This window comes from Pseudorca crassidens, chromosome 21 (assembly GCF_039906515.1).
Source record: "Pseudorca crassidens isolate mPseCra1 chromosome 21, mPseCra1.hap1, whole genome shotgun sequence".
Taxonomy (NCBI): domain Eukaryota; kingdom Metazoa; phylum Chordata; class Mammalia; order Artiodactyla; family Delphinidae; genus Pseudorca; species Pseudorca crassidens.
Genome location: NC_090316.1, coordinates 28,498,611 through 28,520,725, shown reverse-complemented (window position 1 = coordinate 28,520,725; position 22,115 = coordinate 28,498,611). Strand labels below are relative to the sequence as shown.

General features: G+C 38.0%; 1 protein-coding gene across 2 annotated transcripts in view; it reads left to right on the top strand.

Annotated features, from left to right (window-relative positions):
- CSMD1 (CUB and Sushi multiple domains 1) overlaps positions 1-22,115 on the top strand; it is a 1,750,344-nt gene that overhangs the window by 1,581,570 nt on the left and 146,659 nt on the right. For both annotated transcript variants that reach the window (XM_067722119.1, XM_067722118.1), the window contains exons 38-40: positions 10,703-10,821; positions 14,538-14,607; positions 16,705-16,821. In XM_067722119.1, the coding sequence (XP_067578220.1) occupies positions 10,703-10,821; positions 14,538-14,607; positions 16,705-16,821 (306 nt within the window). The remainder of the gene's footprint in view (positions 1-10,702; positions 10,822-14,537; positions 14,608-16,704; positions 16,822-22,115) is intronic.

The following is a 22,115-nucleotide window of genomic DNA, read 5'->3' as shown; positions in this document are numbered from 1 at the left end:
TTTCTCTTTGTGTTCCAGTTTATGTAGTTGCTGTTAACCTTTGATTCTCTGAATCTGTCCTCAGCTGTGTTAAGTCTGCTAATGAGTCTATTGAAATAATTCTTCATCTCTGATATTGTGTTTTGCCCCTTGAATTTCCACTTCTTTCTTTCTTTTTGTTTTTGTTTTCTTTTTGCGGTATGCGGGCCTCTCACTGTTGTGGCCTCTCCCGTTGCGGAGCACAGGCTCCGGACGTGCAGGCTCAGCGGCCATGGCTCACGGGCCCAGCCGCTCCGCGGCATGGGGGATCCTCCCGGACCGGGGCACGAACCCGTGTCCCCTGCATCGGCAGGCGGACTCTCAACCACTGCACCACCAGAGAAGCCCTCCACTTCTTTCTTATAATTATTGTCTCTCATCAATAATTACTCCATCTCTTCATGCATGCTATCTTTTCCACTAGATCTTTTAACATATTTTTTATATTTAATATCCCTGTCTTATATTTCCACTATATGAGTATGCAGAGTCTGGTTACTTACGTCATCTCTAGGCAAAGGGTTGTTATTTCTTGAATATTTTATTAAAGGTGGACACCACGAGTAGAACCATAGAGATTGTGGTTAATATTTGTGCCTGGGAATGGGCACCACTTTTGTTAGCCTGTTGAGTCAGGAGTTACACTGGATTTGAGTTCTGTTGTCGCTATGGTTACTTTCAGAGCATCAAATTCCTCAGTGGTGAGCTGGCACTGCCAAGTGCCTAATTGGGGGCTTTTTCTCAGCATCGTTACTCCACTCTGAGCTGTCAGTCCTCCCTAAACACCTTTTCAAAAGAGGTGGCATCTCCCCCAGTAGTAGACGCTGTTGCTTGTCGCTTGGTGTTAAGCTTACACTGGAGTCAGAGTTGCTCTGTGATTCTCTTCCAGCCTAAGTCAAACCTTGAGAGTCTGCACAGAGTGGGGTGGGGTGTTCTCAGCATTCTTGACCCCCTCCCAAGGTCGTCAGGGTCTACCTGTGGTTGGCCTTTGAGGAGCGTTTGCTGAGTGTCCCCTAGGGCTAGAAGACCATGGTCTTGGTGCTGATGTAGCGTCTTAAGCTCATACTGGCTTTCCTGCCACACCCCACATGTAGACTTTCTTTTTCCGTACACCTTTCTCCAAGCTGCAGTGCCCCTTTCCCTGTGCCCTGGAGGGAACAGGTTTTGCTGCTCCTCTCCCAGTGGCTTTACACTTTAGTTTCCTAAAAGTGAAAGGGTTCGGGAAGTGCGTCGGGTGTCATGCCCCTCTCCACAGAAACATTGATATTTGGTGGTGGTAAGGAAGAGGCTCACTCCAGGCTCCTACCATGTCCCCAGTATCTCTCTTAATTAGTCAATGGAGGCATGTGGAAGGAAGGACAGACTCCCTTCTGTCTGGGGCCCTGAGCTACTGGAGACCCATGCTCAGGTACTGGCCACTTGCTAAAACATTAGCTGATGTGTCATTGCCTATGTGTGAGTTGGTCCTTTCTCTCCTGTGATCTGCCACAGTGACAGTTTGTGTGTCCTCCCTCTCCTTGAAGGCACTAATCCTTTGGAACTGATGTCACCTGGGTACCTGAAACCTCAGCTCCCTGATGAGTTCAAGAAAGGTTATGATTTTATAGTTCAGATTTTTCTCATTGTTAAAGTGGGAGTGAGGTTGTATTTTACAGATTTCTATATCCCAAGTAGAAGTGGAAGTCTCTATATGGGTTTTAAAATTGCTCTAGTTCAAGGCTAGATGAATACTAAAATTATTTATTTAGATTAACCATAGAGAAACTTTTCTTGAATGTCCAGTTTTTAAACAAAATTATCTATCCAACTGTCTATAGCTAGTATCTATCTATCTAGTACACGTAACTTTAAAGTAGTGACATAGGTTTCTTCATAACTGTGAACAAATTCAGAGATATTTACAGATAAATTATATAGAATTAAATGTAATATATATTTACATTACAAATACATTATTAGCAGAATAAACCCATCTAGTTGAGACAATCTTCCTTTAGAGGTTGCTTGAAATAGAAACTACTTATCTTGATTTTTACACACAGCAGTGCTTGTTTAATAGTCACACTTTACATGACTAAAACCTTCTTTATTAAATTAGACTGGTACTGTGCCTGAGCTTACACATAGTTCTGTCTTGCTGTGTTGGAAGATACTTAATTTCTGGGTCTGCAGGGAACCATGTAAGACCTAATCGAATGGCATCTATGCCAGATTAATGTCATAAACCCAATGAGTGTGTTTGACCTCAAGTGAAAGGCTTCTGCAATTATTCAAGCCTATTTAATGCTGATATATGGCACTGAGTCCAAACAGCACCAACGTAATTCTATATATGAAAGTTTTTTTTATTTCACTGTCTTTTTCGGGACCTTTTTCCTCTCACACTCACCACTGGGAAACCCATTGGAGTTAACAAAATATTTCTCGAGTCTATGAGATATGACATTTGACCCCTGGAAGGCAAGTGAAATAGAGAAGCTACTGTGCAGTGTGAATTTTAGATGTCCTACAAAGCAGAAAGTTAGCTTTCTACTCTAAACAGTAGCTCAGCAGAGGACATGGTCTGATGTGGAAGCCATTCTCCCATGTCTAATACTCTGACCCTTTGGTACAGAACATTATACAGATGGGTCAGAGCCTGGAACATGTAAGCTATGGCCATGACAGCCTCATGTAAGAGAGAGAAAGAGACAATAATTTTTTTTTTTTATAAAAAGACAATAATATTGCAGTAACACATTTACAATATATTTATTCTGAAAAAGAGGAGTTTGAATTAGTGATTTGTAGTTATTATGAAAAAACAAAAATTTCAGAGAAAAGTAAATATAGTAACTCTTTCATTGTTTGAAATGAATGCTTATCCTTTACAAGGTAGGGTCAAATGGAGATTTTTTTCACATTTTAGCATGCTTGCAAGTTCAGTGTATTAATTGTCGTTAGTTAAAATGATTATTATAAAATAAATATAAAGTATTCTACTATTATCAGACTTAAATTTTTTCTCAAATATTATTTGACCTAGAGCTGACTGTAATATAGTAGTAGTATTTCAAGTACAAAACTTATTATACATGATTAAGTCCTTCTCATATGTATTTAATTTGTAGTTATGTATATAATGAAAAATAATATTATATAGCATTATATAGCATGAATTTTATAAGATCTCACTCAAATGATAAATACTCAGGTGAATAAGAAATAGATTAGGAAAAAAGATAACCTGTCCGTTCTTCAAGTATTTGGTGCAACTTAAAAATAAGTATACAACAAAGAAATTATTAAAATAAAGAAAAATTTAAAAGGCAACTAAAGAGAAAGATATAAATATCCTAGCCCCCTATATTAAAATAATTGGTATTGTTAAGCAGTAAATTTAGCTTTAAATTTCTGGCAATAAAAGCGAAAAAAGGAAATAGAATTTATTTAATTATCTTTAGAAAAAAGAAAATGCAGTAATTAAAAGAGATAAGTTCCTTGCTTGTCTGTATTCTAAAAAGTACTTATAATTTAAAATTGAAGTTGTATTCAAAAAAGGTTTTCTAGAAAATTCAGAAGTGAACCTTATATGACAATCACGTGTCAGTTTTTGATATAATGGTGAGAACATAGTATAGTGAACTGCATTAATTCCTGCAGGGGTCTGAGCTGATGGTCAACAGAATATTATCACTATAAAGCTATGTTTATTATGTATGTGCTTTTAAAATACTTGCATTCTGTTTGTTTTCAGTGATCAAATAAGTACTACATTTCATTTCCTTTGTGGACTCATTTCAAAACAGGCACTCAGAAGGAAGTACGTAATGAGGATTAAAATTCTGGAAAATGCCTTAAGTTTTTGAAATGAAAAGTACTACACATTTTTAGTGAGATGTTATCATAGTTGAATACTGACAGCTCGAAATAGCCTTCTACAATTACAGTAATCCTTATAAATGCATGCAAATTATTAATGCATGTTTTAATGACACTTTAATACTATATTAATAATACTAATAAGGTTTCTCAACTTGAATGGCGGGCATGAGTAAAACTCACAGGAAGTGAAAGGTTGGATAAGATAACACCTCATATACCCCTGGGTGCATTTATGGAGATTTTACCTTGTGCATACACGGAAGACAGCGCTGTACCTCCACCAGAGTGGGCATCCTGTAAACCGTGTCCATTCAGGGGTGTAATAAAGTTATCTTCATGTATTTAACTCTATTATCAATCATTTGTTGATCCGTAAAATTTATCTAAGTGCTTTTATTTCAAAGAATCTCCCGAGACCCTTTCAACTCCTACCTCCTATTAAAATTGCTTTCATTAACATCAATTGGTAATTCATGTCTTCCTCATTTCATACCAAGTTCTGATTGCACCAAGGACCATGGAAGAGTTTAAAGTCTTGTATATCTTGACTTCTACCTAACATCACAGAATGTTCCAGAGACCCTTCTAGTAATGTGAAGTCTGTCTTACAAGACTGTTCTGGGCATTCAGTAGTAACAGAACTTTGTTTGGTGGGTAACAAGAGAACCCCAGATTTATTTGGGGTTGAATGTAATACACACAAAAAACCGGTAACTGATTAAAACTTTTCTCCTAACAGTGATGTTTTGGCATTTTAACAAGTATTAAATTTAAGTGAAAGGTGCAATATAAACTACTTAATCCCTGGGTTCTTTAGCTGACTGTCTTCTAAAATAAAGGGATTGGAGTACAGTTTTCCTGTTGTCCTTTGATAGTCTTTGGAATTTCAGGCATTAATGGATTTGGGACTGGGAAGGGTGGAGTGTACAGAACTGACGCTTAATCCTAAACTCTTCGGACCATCACCTACTGTCCCTGCCACTGATTTAAGAGGTGGGTCCCAACATTAACTCTGTATTTATCAGCTAGTCTCTGGTTGCTGCTTGAGAGGATCGTCAATCATTAAAGAAATTCTGCTGCTACTCACTCTGCCCATTACTCAGAGAGTTGCCCACATGAAAAGGAGTTCGGTTTCAAATTATCAGTTGTCACCTGGTGCATCCACCCTTGTAACTCATTTGAGACTCATCTCCTCTTGGTGATGATTGCCCCCTCATCCCTGTCCCCCGAAACTAAATTGTGGATGTCGCTGCATTCATCCCCATTTATTGGAGCATCTGTTATATGCCTACTCTAGCCTCTAGCCTCCATAGACAGAATCATCATAAGACAACCATACATGGTCTCTGCTTATGCAGAATTTATATTCTAGTGGTGGGGACATAATATATAAGGAAACACCATGATGGTTATAGATTGTTTTAAGCACCTTGAAGCAAATAAGCAGTATTCTGAGGTGCAAAGTAACTGTGGAGCTCTGTTTTTCATTGACAATATTTATTGAAGGAAGGATGAAACAATGGACATTATTCAACCACAAAAAGACTTAAGGGAAATGCATTGTAGTCAAAGGAAACTATCAAGGGGTACCCCAGGTAGAAAGGCACCTATTGTACTCATGAAGCCAAAAAAAAAAATGTCTAGACTAGAGGGAACCTTGTGGACAGTCAGAAGAGAGGCAGGAAGCAAAATTGAAAGAGTGAGCCAGAGAGAGAATGTTCCCCACCTTGTAGCCCAGGATTTTATCCTGAGAACAGTTGGAAGACATTGAACAGTTTCCATCAGGGAAGTAACGTCATCTGATTTATCCTTCAACCAGATCAATTAGGTTGTTGAGTAGAGACCCACTTGGACAGTGACAAGAGAAGGGGTATCCTCATCAGATAAACAGATGTTGCAGTTGTCAACAGGCTCAGAGGAAGCTCAGTTCTGTGGCTTAGAGGAGGTGGAATGCAGGAGAAACGAGGATGTGAGATGCACATGGTAGGTAGAACTGACAGGTCTGCTGATGGATGCAGAGTGTGGACAAGGACGAAGTAAGAAGGCCAATGGGTTTGGGCATCCTTACTAATGATAGGTCTGTTCGGAATTGTTATTTCTTCATGATACTTGGTAGGTTGTATATTTCTTGGGATTTATCTATTTCTTCTAGGTTATCCATCTCATTGGTGTATAAGTGTTCATAGTTTTTTAAAATGCCTTTAATTTCTAAATTTAATTATTTGAATCTTTTAAAACTTTTTTCTCAGTCTATCTAAGGGTTTGTTGATTTTGTTGATATTTAAAAAAAATAGTTGTGGTCTTGTTGATGTTTTCCATTGTTTCATAGTCTCTATTTTATTGACTTCTCCTCTAATCTTTATTATTTTCTTCCTTATGCTAACTTTTGGTTTAGTTTGTTCTTTTTCTAGTTCCTTGAGGTATAAAGTTAGGTTGTTTATTTGAGATCATTTTTCTTCTATAATGTAAGCATTAACAGCTATAAACTTCCCTTTTAGTACTGCTTTTACTGCATCCTGTAAGTTTTTATATGTTGCGTTTTTGTTTTCATGTCTCCAGATATTTGCTAAATTCTCTTGTGATTTGTTCCTTGACCTGTTGGTTGAGTTTAAAATTGAGTTCTTTAATTTCCATCTACTTGTGGATTTTCCTTTTTTCCCTCTGCTATTGATTTCTTGTTTCATTTTAAAGTGATTGATGAAAATACTCTGTGTGATTTCAGTTTTTTAAAATTTGTTTAGACGTGTTTTGTGGCCTAACATGTGGCCTATCTTGGAGAATGTTCCATGTACACCAGAGAAGAATATGTGTTCTGCTTTTTTGGGTGGAGTATTCTGTATATATCTCTTAGGTCTAAATGGGCTTTAGTGTTGTTCAAGTCTTCTGTCCCTTATCTTCTATCTGGCTGTTCTATCCGTAACTGAAAGTGGAATATTGAAGGTTCATACTGTTCTTGTGTTTGTGTCTATTTCTCCCTTCAGGTCTGTCAGTGTTTGCTTCACTTATTTGGCAGTTCCAGTGTCAGGTGCATATATATTTATTATTGTTATATCTCCTTGGTGAATTGACCCTTTTATTATTATATATATAATGTCCTTCTTTGTCTCTTGTGACAATTTTTGTTTTAACATCTATTCTAAGTATGGCCATCCCTGATGTCTTTAGGTTCCTTTTTGCATGAAATATCTTTTTCGATCCTTTCACTTTTAGACTATGTGTGTACTTAGATCTAAAATGAGTAAATGGTAGATAGCAAATGCCTGGAACTTTTTTTTAATCCATTCTGCCAATCTGTGTCTTTGTTTTCTGTATGTCTTTTAGCATTTTTGTCTCTATTTTCCTCTTACTCCATTTTTTTTTGTCTCATTGATTTTTTTGTAGTGACATAACTTCTCTTTGTATTAAATAAATGTTTTCATTGTGGTTACAACTGCAATTACATGAAACATCTTAAAGTTATAACAATCTGTTTTAAACTAATAATAACTTCAATCACATTTAAAAATTCTACTGCCCCCCAAATTCATGAGATTGCTTCTCTTGACACTGGACACACAATCCCTATGCTTTAATGAGACCTTATGATCTATTAAATCGAAGGAATAGAATAGCATTTTTTATGTGAACTGAATCAGCCAACAGTTGACAGGTAAGAGAAAATATTTTTAGCTCCATATACACTAAACTTCTTAGACAATGAATAAAAAAGTTTCTTTTCTTTGGATACTTTTTCTTAATTAAAGGGGCTTTCTTTACAGCTACTCTTTGATGTCAGGAAGATGTATGGACATTGAACAATGTTGTATAGAAGTCTGAGTGTACAGGATGACACATGTAGGTTTAGATCTATGTGATGATGACATTTGACATTTACTTCATCTATTGTCATCCTCCCATCAGGTCTCCCTATGTGAAGTTGTGATTTCTTTCTTCACCTGTTTTCCAGCACATTGTCTGACCTTTAATACAATTTTTGGATTATGGGTTTACAGAGATTGTGAACAACACTTCTGTCTTAGGGTGTGCTTATGCAAAGGACTGGTTCTTTAATTGGTTACAATGAACAATATACTCGACAAATTTTTTCGTTTCAAAATGAAGGAGTAGCCGATATATTCCCTATAGTGTTTACGATGACCTGTCATGTACCTAATGCTCATGTTTCTACATATCTGTCCTTCGACCTCTTTGCAGCTGCCAAATAATCCAACTCTATTGATCTCTCCATTTGGTCTGCTTTCCTCTTTCTTTGATTATTATATTCATTATTGTTTTAAGCTGTCCAGCTAGAACAACATATTTGTTTTGAATTCTGAAGTTTGAAAACCATACACAATGCCAGTTGAAATGAGGACAGTGATAAGTTGAAAAACAAAATGTTCGAACTTATTTTAACTATATTTACAAAGGTCCTGCTTATCCTGCTCTAAATATTGGACAAAAAAATGCATGTTTATCATGTGTTTCAAAATCATAAAGTATCTTTATCTTTTTAGAATTCTAAATTGTAGTTTGAAATTTTATGGCACAAGTATTTTAAATGTATTTTTTTAGGGTCAAATAAAAAATAAATGATATACAGTAGGAGTTCATGCCAATCTGTGATGGGAAAAAAAGGTGAAATTGAAATATAGTTGCAGTTTATTTTCTAAAGTTATAAAGGAGAGGGAGATAAATTAGATTTATATCAATAAAAAAAGTTAAAGGTGTAAGTGATGGTATTTGTCCATATTTAGCAATTTTATCATCGATGAAAAACCCCAAATGGCTTAAAATTCTGTACTAGGAATAAAAAATATCGTCACTTAATGCATATGGTGTTTTATAGTTTTTAGTGTATAGACATTTAAGGAAAATCAATTTCAGCTTATAAAAACATTATGCTACACCTCACACCTGCTCATCCCAGACAGAATCCATGTGTTTCATGCTTGAAATTATCCTGTTTATATACAGTGGTGCCCATCCAGTGTAATTTCTATAGCATCATGTTCTCAAATGAACAATCTCACTGATGATGAGAAATAAAGACTCTTCTCTCTGTTTCATCTTCTCAGGTTCCAGGGTAAAGTGAGGCAAACTGGTGATTCTCAAACTTTAATGCATAAGAATCACCAGGGATGGTGTTAACAGGCAGATTCTGGTCCAATAGTTCTGAGATACCCAAAGTGTGCATCTCTTACAGGCTCCCACACTTACCATACTTTGAAAAGCAGGGCAGTGGAGGAAACTGACTGTTACCTCACCCAGGTGGGCAGGTGGGTCTGCACACCTGCACCTGGGAACCTTGGCCTGCCCATCTCACTTTGCTCTGCCTTGACCTTAATGTCAGACACCGGAGTCTACATGAAGGTTCTTGTGAGGATTAGAGCAACGTGATGCAGCCAGGAGAGCGACTGGCAAACAGTACTGTCTTCGTCCCTTGCTCCAAGGGACTGCCTGTCCCTTGATTTCTCCAAGCGCTGCCTGTCGAGACCCCAAGGCTGCCTCGTGAGTTGGCACCATGTGGAGTGACACCAGCTCCTGCTCTCAGAGGCATCCCATGCATGCTGTTGCCCATCTGGAAATTCTTAATAATTTCATCTCTGACCTCGAAATCTGATGGGGACAGTGAAGCATGCACACGAGCAGAGGAGATGTGCCAGCTGCAGTGGGTGCCCACAGGTGTGGACCCAGTCCTGAGGGCAGGGCAGGCAGCATGCGTCCTCATTGTGCACTGGGACCCACAATTGTGTGGCTGCATAGACCAGCGTTCATGTCCTGGAAGAACAATCTTCCCCTCCCCCAGCCCCGCCCCATTACTCAGAGTCCCAGTCAGTTAGTTAATCTGATTAGTTCCTTCATGTTAATGAAAAGAACAAGAACCAAAGTCTCAGTCCAAGAGCATGTGAAGGATTTTAAGCTGGTCTGCTCTGAAGAAGTCCTTCTCTCCCATTTCTCACCCTGGATAACTTATTAGTGCTTAGTAACTTGGGATGTGAGAAAAAGATGTACTAGAATCATGGAAGATTATTAGCAATCACCAAATCTTTAGCAAAATTTCAAATACATTTTTGATTCTATAAAATACCACAGCTACATATTTTGATTATTCATATGATAAGGGTTTATACAAATAAGTATCAATGTTAAATGGTCCTTGGCCATTCATTCATCTGATATTCTAAGCTGAATTCCAATATTATATGATGCATTTTTTAAAATTTTGTTAGTGTCTTAACTAAAGGCAATTCCATCTAGGAAAGTGCCTGATTACAGCTTTAGGGTCTGTAAATATTGGTCCTTTTTACCTAAAGAACAAACTGTTCATGAGAATTTTTTTGTTGTTGTCTTTAAATGAGAAAGAGAGAGAGAGAGAGATTGAATATAAAATATTTGTTCTCATATTATGTTTTTCCAGAAGGATAGAATTCCCAGATTCACACTTAAAATTTTTCAAAAAGACTGCTAAGTATGCTAGAAAAACAAAAAGCAAGAGAGCCATATCATGGGGATTTGCATATAATAGGAAACAGTTTCCTTAAAGACCTTTTAAAATGTGTATGCATTGGAGTTGGAGTGTTTTACACTAAATGTGGAAGTAACAAATTTTATTCTTTAAAGAAATTTCATTACACAGTGGAAATGAAATTAATTAATATTTAAGATTTAGCTCAAACTGATTGAAAGTTAATGTCTTCTTGGTAGACAAACAAGAGAGAGAGTTTTTGTTCATTTCTATAGGAGGAGAGCAATAGGAAAACGCTATTTCGCTATTCAAATGATAAGAATATTGTTCATTTTACATAGCTTGTAAGTGTTTTTCTTTACGTTTCCCCAGCCGTAGGTCTTGCTGCTTGCCAAGAGCCAGCCCTTCCCAGCAACAGCATCAAAACAGGAGACCGCTACATGGTGAACGATGTGCTGTCCTTTCAGTGCGAGCCTGGATACACGCTGCAGGTATTTTATTTTTTTATTTGAGCTTTTGGTAGTAGAGGGGCTCAGCATGGTAATCCTCAGCCAGCTCACTTAAGACAACGCCCTAGATTTGCACCCAGAGACCTAATCTAGTTTCTCTCATTCAGTTTGTGAATCAAAGTAGTCATATTAAACCATGCATACAGGTAAATTTAATGATGATGCGGAAATAGCTTCTAAATGATAAAACATCCTTTTAAGGTTGAGCATATTATTTTCATAATACTTTTATTTCAAAATGTATACTCTCCCAATAACTAGATAAAATTCTAAGGGACAAAGCATTGACACAGTCTCCTCAACAGTCCTCTCCTGGCAACCCGATTATTGGGTTGGCTCTGAGTCCCATGCTTGTCCTGCATTGCAGACTGTTCTTATGATTTAGTTCAGTAAATCTTCAAGTGCCTACTTGTGTGCCAGGTAAATATGGTGCTCAAATAATAGGGTTAAATGCTTTTCAAGAAATGTTAAGCAGAAGTTTTTATAGTCTTTTATTTTTTTTATTAAATTTGTTTATGTAAAGTTTAAATAAATATTTTACAAACCAATGTATAGCAACATGAGTCATGTTTCTGTTATTTGTTTTCTGGGTTAGCCACAAATAAGCATACTCCCAGAACAGTTTATCTGTGTCCTCTAGCATAATCCACATATAATTCTCCCTACCAACGATGAATACTGAAATCTAAACATGTATATTCCAAAGTCCAACAGACATATTTAAGCCTACCTAGGTTTCTACACTTCAGTTAATTCAGGTAATAGAGTACTTTTTGCTGTATGCTTATTACAACACTGAAGCTGAAGGTGTTTCAAGAACATTGTTTTTAGTTGAATTCTGTAAGTGACTTAAGTAAAACCTGGAGTACTCATCAGAAAGAAGTTTCGCAGATACAGCAGTGAAGTGACAGCATTGCGTATAGTCCCATTTCTGGGCGCTGGGGTAAATATCTTGCAGAACTGAGACCAGTTAGAGCAGCAGCAGCAAACGCTGGAAGCTGATGGCCTGCCCGGCAGGTGCTTCACGTGCAGAGCCTGTGTTACTCTCAGGCAACCTCATGGTGTGGCACTGGGGGCACATCTTTCCCTAATGGGGAAGGGGAGTGAGCCAGTGCCTGAGAGGAGGGGGTGGGCAGACGAGCTGGCACATCTGGAGGGACCACCTGCAGAAATCAGCCTGGGTCTTAAGTTTGAGAAAATATCAGTAAAACACCTAACACACTTCAGCAAACGAAAGCCAGTATAGCTATTATTATAAACAAACATCGGCATATAAAGCCACCTTCATCAAAACAACCTACAACCTGCGTTCATAGATCTTGGTGGGTATCACAGTAATTGCTTTGACTCTGCAAAAACATGGGCAGAGACTTGGAAAGTAGAACAGGAGTTACTGAAAAAGCTTTGCCAAACCTTCATCCATGGAAACAAGCTTTTAACCAAGCACGTCAAGGCCGTTTTAACTGATTCTTTAAGAACAGAAACTTCCTGTTTCACGTGTTACAGCAGAAAGAATTATAAGTCACATCCCAGGGGTTTCATTTAGAGGAATACCTTACTCTATACTGACAAGCCATTTTTATGCTTTTTGGTTTTTTTTTTACTTCTTTATAAATTGACTTAAACCACGTAAATATCATGTTGTCTCTCTCCTCTCCCGGATCCCCACACGTTAACACTTTCTCTCACTCACGTGTGTTCATCTTTCTACACGTTTACGACAGCACTTTGCATTTACTGTCAGCATCCTTTTATAAGGAAGACTTCTATAGCCCTCAGAGAAGAAACTAGAAAGGGTTATTTAGTAAAGACAGTTCTTACAATGAATTGTTTAATATGCTGCTTAGAGATAAAAGCCTGCAGACACACATCTGTAGAGTCCAGTCAGGCCACTTAGCTCTTGTTTTAAAATGCAAACTAAGATTTTTTTTTCTTTATAACAGTTTCAAGCATTGAATTTACAAGCTGTGACTGTCTCTCATTCACATGAGTTAAAAAGGATTCTGGACTTTTTAAAAAGTTGCTAACAACTGGGAATTTTGGTAACGCATTAGTATATTTGGAATGACAGCATGCATAAATTACATATTATTCATGAAAAGAATTGTTCCTTTTATGGTTTACGTACAAATGTCTATAAGTGCATCTGCCTAGTGAGATTCAGGCATAAAGTGGCAGAGACAGGACACATCAAATGTCAGTCCCAGATATCTGAATGATTAATGATTTCCTTCTCTCTAGATTTGTTTTACTTTTCTTTTCAAAGATGAAAAACGAAAATTCCCATTTGAAGCTAGTAAATAAATACACAGATTCCTGTGTTGTTTTGGATCCATTATAAAAATTTCAGCTGGAATCACTAATATGAAATGTCTTTGCTGAAATCAATAGCAGGATGTGACCTAGATTGGTAATAAATGACCATTTTATTGGTAGTCTTCCATAAATACCTTTAAAGGCTTTTGTACTTTGTTTGTCCAAAATTCAGAAAGAAATTTATTAAAGATAACGTAATAGGTCAGAGAATGAGGAGATACAGAGCATGAAATTTGGCAGGAAAAGCATTATCCTGCATGTCTTCTTTAAGAATAAGTGTAGTCTTCCTTTACTGTAACAACTTTTAAGAATATTAGGTAGTAGGAGAAAATGAGTTTTGTGGCACATGAATTGAGTATGAAACCTTCCTAAGCTTGGGGAATCGGTTTGTCATTGATAACTGCCTTAGGGCAAATTCTTGTTTGATGCGTTCCCAATATGGCTGGGATTATTTAACATGAATTAAAGATTTGTTTTTCAGCTGCCTCTGTGCCAATTTTGTTTGGCAAATGGAAATTCACAAGATAAGTATTCATGGCACATAAAACCACCAAGTCACAATAAGGAAAAAAGTAAAATTGAATAGTCTGCACACAGAGGTGCCCATTCACTACCTTCTCTTTCATCTTAAAAGAGATTTTAGCACGAAACACTGAGAATTTAACCTGCTGCTGTTTAATTTTTAAAAGAGTAATAATAGGACAGATTTTTTGAAGGTTGAAAGTTGAAAACTTTATGTATTTAGAGGATAAAGAGACCTTGAATGATGAGGATTAATTTCATCGCAGACACGTTAATTTGACAGCTGTGAGGCTGTCTGATAATAAAATGAATATTAAGTCTCCCTTTTTCTCCAATAAAGGAAGAACTGACCCAGTTCTTTGCTGAACCGTAAAGGTCATGTGAGTTGCACTTGAACCGTAGGCAACTGTGAAAGTTAACCTTTGTATGAGCAGATTACTTACCTTTGACATGTCACCCTTCAGATCTATACCTAGTATTTCCTAATCATTTTCAGCCTCTTAGACCAAAAGCTGTAACTTTTGATGATTAAAAAAAAGACTTACTTTGACCAGTTCAGTTCAACATTGTAAGCATTAGGGAAGCATCCTGGCAGAAATAAAGACCGTTGAAGGGGACATCACAAGATTTTGATTTCAGTGACAAGAAACACAATGATTATGGACTTTTTTTTCTATTTTAATTCCAAATATGAGATTCATTAACACACATTAGTAGATTTCATGAGTTCTGATTTTTTTGCATTTGTAATTAAATCAAAAAGGGAAAACCAAAGAAAGTACAGATGTTCTCACAAACATTTAAGCCTTAAATACTCTATGTTCAGTTATGTGAGTTTTATTTCATTTTCTCTTGAACAGGGCCGTTCCCACATCTCCTGCATGCCAGGGACTGTTCGGCGTTGGAACTACCCGTCTCCCCTTTGCATTGGTATGGACATGCCTTCCGTCACTGGGTCTCTGTACAGATTATCAGTAACGTCATGGTGATCTCCTTGAGCCACTTTTGAGCTTCAAAGATGCACTTTTAAATTCCTTTCAAACATTTGTTACATGATGATAACATAATAATGCTGTTATTGGATTGGACAAGCATCTTCTCCCCCTGGATGTGGTTCCTCAGCTTTTCCAGCATCTCTGAACCAACCAACAGGGATTAGATGCAAGACTGCTAGCTCGAGGCACTAAAGGCACAGCACATGCGTATCAGAAGCCAGTGGATTCATTCATGGCAAGAACGAACGTAGCTGGTCTGAGAGTCTGAGAAGGGTTCTGTGTACACCTTTAGCCTCAGGAAAATCACATCTCCAGAAACAAAATTGAGAAGAACCAATAAGTGATGTGAAGTTGGAGGGACAGTATTCTATATCAAAAAGTATTTGATGTCAAGGCAGCCGCCCTTGTGGAGGGACTCACTGGGACTGGGATTCAGGCATAGAACATCCGTCTCCCTATTTATTTTTAAATGAAGAGCTTTCCCTTAAACGTGGGAATTTAAATATTTTAAGCTTTGAAATAAAATCAACTCACAGTGGGTATTCAATCAAATGATATGTCATTGCTGACACTCTGTATTATGTGAGGAAATGTTTTATTTGAATAGTTTACTTATATTAGCCAAATATAATTAATTGTATCTTTTATTTTACATGTTTCGTATATTAGCAGATGTCAAAGATGCATCAACTTCCATAACACTTGCTTGCTCCTAATTCCTTACAAGGTACAGAGGAAGTTTTTTCACTGGAAAACTCACAAACATCCCACAATAAATTTCAAAGACTTACTTGAGAGATTGAAAGTTTTCTTAGCTGTTAGCTTTAGATTAATCCAAGCTGGGGGATTTTAGGACTAGAAATCCATGAAGAGATAGTATTTTACTAATAAGTTCTTGGAAACCTCAAGTCCTGATTTTTTTTAATAATAGTACTAAGGAAGACAGTTTACAGCAAAACACTTCTCTACAAGTTACTGAGTGTCAAGCATCGTTCCCAGGGCTTAACCAGTATTAACTAAATTGAACTTCATGACATGCCTCAGGGTGGCCAAGCCGTTTGCCAGGGCCCTGCACCAAGCTGGCATTCCCTGCATCATGTGATCCCTCCAGTGGGACATGGCCTGTGCCCTGGAGTAAAAATCCCATATATTCTTACCAAAATATCAGGAATCTGTATAAAATAAGATATATAAACCCAGTTAAAACCCCAAGATACCTGGCTCTTTTATAAAAATAAGCACCTTGTTCTTTAGCCATACCATTGTACCAAAAACGCTTTGAATATGCTGTTTAACCATAAGAAAAGGCCTGGCATGGAGGGGTTTCCCCAGCAGGAGGCAGGAGTCAGGCTACCAAATGATGGTGGACAGATGAGCCCCTGGAAGAAGGCTGAGACTTGAGGGTTATACTGAAAATCTTGCTGGGGTCATTGGACAGATGTAAAATAAGAGAAGCCCATTGATGGAGGTTTTTAAATATCGCAAAGGAAAAAAGATTGATACACAGCTTTTGGGGGCTCTGTTTGTACGCCCATCCAATGGTTCTTGTCTTTTGAGATGAACAAAAGAATGCGATCACATACAGTGATAACTAAGTACTCAAGGAATTAGGTTATCATCCTTGTTTGACAGGAGGTGCACCCAACATCGAGACCCCCTTCTCTCTCTCCCAGGACAATGATAGTTGTCCTGACTTAAAGGTGTGAGTATTGATGACAACTCAGAACCTGAAAGTCAATCGGATGCCTGACCAAAATGCGTTAAATTGACCAAGCTTTACTGGGAGCTTCTGTGGACCAGAAGCAGATAAACTGAAGACCTGTCTTTGTCCTTAAGCAGTGGAAACTCAGGAGGGAGAACTAGACCCATAAATAACTAAAGGGCATTGCATTATGTATGTGCTGAAATGAGGTGCAAATTCATTTCTGAAGACTTGCTTCTAGGTAGCGTGGTCCCATAGAGTGGGGGGAGGGAATTGTCCTTGCTGGAAAACGAGGACACACAGCACTAACTCCCCTTGTCCGGCCAACAGCGACCTGCGGGGGGACCTTGAGCAGCATGGGGGGCGTGATCCTGAGCCCGGGGTTCCCGGGCACCTACCCCAGCAACCTGGACTGCACCTGGAAGATCGCCTTGCCCACTGGCTACGGTGAGTGAGACACTTTTTCATTCCTCAAAATTCAACTTTTTAATTTTTATCTTGGAAAGAATTAGGCTGAGTGAAAAATGGGCCTATTCTGTTGACCTAAGTGTGTCTTTAATTGGAAGTGGCTTACAGATTTAAATAAATCTTTGGCAGAATAACTTTGAGAACAGAAAGTTACTTGAAAAATCAGTTCAGCCGTGCAAGACTTTTCAAGGCAAATTAAATTAGTTGAATGATGAACAGTAGAGGCACATGACGTGCAGAATGTAGCGTCCCTAATTCAATTATCAATCTCTTTATAACACTGTCTTTTATAATGTATCACTGGAATTCAGTAATGGTGGTAGTTTCTTTTGAACAATTTTTAAGGTTTTTCTCAGGTTATAACTCATTCTAGTATTTTTTGTTCTATAAACTTTTGTTGTTATAACTTGCATTGATTTAGGTTTATGAAAATGGCTTTTTATCATATTTAGTTATGAACTTTCAGGTTACCTACCTTAAATAGTTCCTAATTTTAATTGTTATGTACACTAAAATCCCATTCTGGCCTGCTTCAGAAATTCACAGTCTGTGTGAAATTTTGATTCCCTATCATGCCTTTCCTTGTCTGCCTCATGGTGTCCTTATATTTTAGTTCATTAATTTGGGTTTTCCCCACCTGTGATTTTCTCAAAAGTACACAGTATGATAGGGGTGCCAAATTAGATATTCACAGAATGTCCCAGAATGTCTCAGAGTAATTGAGTACTTATGAATGTTAGTTGAGTGATGAATGAACATAAGCATAAGTGGAAATCGTTGCCCTAGAAGAGGATTATATTTTTTAAGTTTTCAAAGCTCTTGCCTTGAGAATCTGTGCCGGGAGGGCAGCAGGAAAGGGAGGGTCCACCTGCTCAGCTGAGAGCCGCCAAGAGGGCGGCGGGCGTGAGGCCACCAAGGCAAGGGGGAGCATGGAAGGGACACCCCCCCCCCCGTGGAGAACACATGTGAGGTTCATGTCCACTGAGTTCCTGAAGGGGCCACCAAAGTGTGGGGATAAAAAGGGGGAGACAGTTCACAGAAGGATCACAGAGGCGCTCTATTTCTTCCAGGTTTTTTAGTTTTGTTTTTTAAATCCTGAACTCTCTGAACATAGAGGCCGTAATTGTGCTCTGTGGTAGACGGAACAGAAGCCTTTGCCTTTAACCAACATTGGCTCAGCTATCCTCAAAGGCTGGTCTGTTTTCTCACCCTGGGGATCTGAAGATCTGGACATGGTTGGTTCAGTGTTTGGAGTCAGGTGTCAGGATCGGAGTTGTAGGTGACCCAGGAGGTTCCAACAGGGTCTGAGCATCTTGAGGGTCACAAGCACATAAGACGAGTAACGATAGTTCACTCAGGCTACTGCACTGAGTGAACCTCCAGGGACCTCGTCTTCCTCACCTCTAAAAAGGAAATAACCACACAGGGTTACATGAGGATTCACCAAAACAACTCGGGCGAGAAATTTAGTACGGGGCTTGGCATGTCGTAAACAACAGCAGCAAAAAGCTAGCTGGTCTTTAAATTGTTGCTGCGAATAGTTCCCACTTTTCTTTCAAACCTCATCAGAAGCATTTTACTCATGAATGGATATACACATTTTATTAATTTATTTTCCCAACTTTTCTGAGATTTGAGGCGGCTATTGTTTGGCATGTTTCCGTATGTTGCTCACTCACTGATAAACCAATATGCAAGACAGTAACTCAGGAAAAAAAAAAAGAACAGTTAGATTGTCTGACCGCATGATCATGATCTATGAACCTAAAAAAAATTTATTTGAAGAAAGGTCAAAATTTTTTAAATATTTATGAAATATTACAATTAAAATTATTTGTCTTTAAAATCTGTGATATTGCCTAGTATTGGACTTTAAAAAGCATCTTGAAGAATAAGCAAAAAGAAACCTTATGTCTTAAATCCTAACTACATGCAAAATAGTATGACTGTCCCTAGCGTTTTAGAATAGATATAGTTATGCTTCGGAATAACTTGCTACAGATTAAATTTAAGTACCACACCAGGTTTGTCTGTGATAAATTTTATAATCTATAAATATACTTCTAAACATGAAATTATACATTTAAATTTAGGGAAGAGGCATGTACATTCCCGTTTCCTGGATTGTCAGTTTGGGTTTGGGTTGCTCAGGGTGTTAAGGATTATTGTACTAGTAATTACTGTACCGGTGACTGTAATTCCCCCAGCCACCCTGAAAAACACACCTATCCAGAATATGAGACATCAGTGCCTTTTCTTGAAAAAAAATAGGTTAGATGCCTTTCACTCGTGGAGGATTTTATTGCTGTGTTTGGATCTTTCCATACAACTGAATATGCGTGGGACCACCTCATAGATATCCGACCCATTCGTTAAGCAGCTACCAGCGCCGTCAAATAATTCTTCTGATTAATCCTTCTTCCGTCCCACATGCATGGACCAGTCAATAGCTTAATTAAATAGACAGAATGATTGGTTGCTCTGGCATCATGTGAAAGCCACCTTGGTCTCCCCTTGCTAATTACTCATCCCCCGCAGCAGCTATTTCCTGCATCCAGCCTCTGTGAGGGCCTGCAGTCAAGGGACTTTGTCTAAGGCGTGGGCAGTGTACATGGTGGCTCCTCCTGTCTTTGAGCTCTGAGGTTAGCTGAGTAGGAATCCTAGTTCTGTCAGTGACTGATGGTATGAATTTGCCCAAGTTATCAACATGTTTTTGAACCTTTGTCCCTTATCTTTAGAACGAATACAATAAAATATCATTCTCCGACAGCCGTTCGGAGGTAATGCAAGCGCCTGGTATGGAGAAGGCATTGCCTAACTGTTAACTGCTTTTAGTTTCTAAGCCAAATGCTCTAATGATTTCTATGTTGTTTTCCTTCCTTTCCACAAATTTGGGTTGCTGTTTTGTGTGGCTTTGGCATGAGCTCAATCACCACAGAACTTCTGTCTCTATTTTCTTGAAAATTTCTAAAGGCATAGTTAACAGAAATGAAATCAAGTTTTTCTACTTTACCATTACTTTTTTTTTTAACATCTTTATTGGAGTATAACTGCTTTTATATTTAAAACCCACTGCACTTATACCACACACCATGAGGTCCAAATTGGCCATGCCTTTAAACCATCTAGAAGTCTAAGGAGGATGTAAAAGACTCTTTAGACTATCCACTGAATTCTAAAAGTATTAACTCCTTTGCTCTATGTTTATTATGCACAGAAGATATAAAATAGAGCACTTTACTATTCACAGGTTCTATCAACTAAGAGACGAGAGTTTAACTCTGAAGCCATGGTCAGGTTACTATTCAAAGTTTTGTCAAAATCCAAAGTCAAAAGTTTTTCTTCAGGTGCCTTTTACTGACACGTAATTTTCAGTGTGTAATGACAGTCGGTGTAAATTCCACCCAAGATGGGCATTCACACTGGTTTTCTTGTTGCAATGACACATTTTTGGTATTCTGTGAGATAAGAAAAGAATAAGTTAACGCTTACTTTAATCCGTTCATTTTGGCTTCATGATGTCAAACTGGACACAATTTGCTGAAAATTAGATAGCTAAAAATTCCATTCTAAACCAGATTAGAGCTGGGCTTGGTTCTATTTCCTGATATGTATTAGGTAGTTTGATATGTGGCTGGATACTTTATCCTGCTTAATATGCTAATTTTTTTCCTAAAATTATAATTGTCATAATTCCATTTCAAGTTTAATTCCGAATCAGTAAAAGGCCACGGTCACCATTTCCTTTGCTTTAGAGATATTGGCCAGCCTTCCTTTTTTTTGCCCCTTGATCTGCTTGCTGTCTCTCATTTCTTTCTTGACTGGGTCATTCTGTGAATTTCAAAATGAGTCTCTGGATGAATACATCTGACGTCTGCATATGCTTATCTGAAATGAGCCTATTTTAAGCCATTTCCCTGCTATTTGATTTTATACCTAAAAACAGGATACGTTTTTTAAGTGTTCTAATCTTGCCCTAGTTTCACATCCTATCTGGTACTTTTAGGACGTAAATAGAAATGTTAGTAATTCAACATTCGTTTTTGATTATTATTGTGTCAGCTTCTGTGTTCTCCCTCCTGGTGAAGAATGTGACGGGTGTTTATGAAACTCTGTAGACCACAGGGGTTCTGTGGCCTTGATGTAGCCACCAAAAAAAAAGAAATCCATTAGTATACTTTATTAATTAGCTAAAAAACCCTCTTTTTCTTATCAGACTTGTGGACCAGGCCACAAAAGAGAACTGTATTTAATTCAGCAGTGGGTGAGGGAATAGATCAGATACTGTTGCGTGACTCAGGAAGTGGTTCAACTGTCACAGGAGACAGGTCAGAATTGAAGGGCTGGGGACCACTAGCCCTGCCTGCTTTCCTTCCTTCTTTGCTTTCTCCCTGTCTCTCTCTCTCTTTCTTTTTCTCTATCTTTATCTCTCTCAATCCTTCTCTCTCTCTTTCTTCTTTTCTTGCTTCCAAATTTCTTTTGACCAAACGTATTTACTGGGATTTAGGAGAAAATGAATTAGCTCACTGATGTCTCTTCAACACTTTTTAATATTTGCAGAAATGTTTTAAATTTATAGGTTTGTTCCATGTTGGTCGTCTGTTGTGCCTAGTATTAGAATGGGCAGGACAGCCACAGGCTGGGCTGTTCCTTTTCTGGCTGCTCATGTGTCGCCAGTACATATGTTTGGACCATATGTTACAAATTGCATTACTCCTTCCAAAAAGGATTCCAAAGTTTGGTTGCCTTGTTAAAGATGTTTCATTGTAAGTCTTTCTTCTGCTTTTCACTCTCTCGGTCTCTTCGTGAAGTATTCCACATTCTACTTCTTCCAATCTTCTCTATCAAACTAGGTTGAACAATTTTAATACAAAATTATTTTCTCCAAAAAAATTGTAATATTTTTAACATGGTGATATCATTAGCTTTTGACTAGCACATTTTCATGCTAAACCAGAGAACATGAGGGCTCTGTCAATTGGAGTTGGTGTCCATCCAACTCTGCCTCTCCCTGTGGTGCATGGGACATAACACCCAGCCTTTCTGAGCCTTAGTTTGCTCACCTGTGAAATGATGGTCATAACAGTGATTACCTGATAAACTGAACCCCAAGAGTGATAGGTGGCCTTACACTCTGCCCAGCCAGAAAGGCCATTATTTACTCTTTTGTTCCTCCTCACAAGGTTTTCTTCATAATTGATAAAATTGTGTTTCTTGGATGATTTTAAACTTTATTGAGTACCTTTAGGTTGTTCTTCCCTATTACTCTTCGC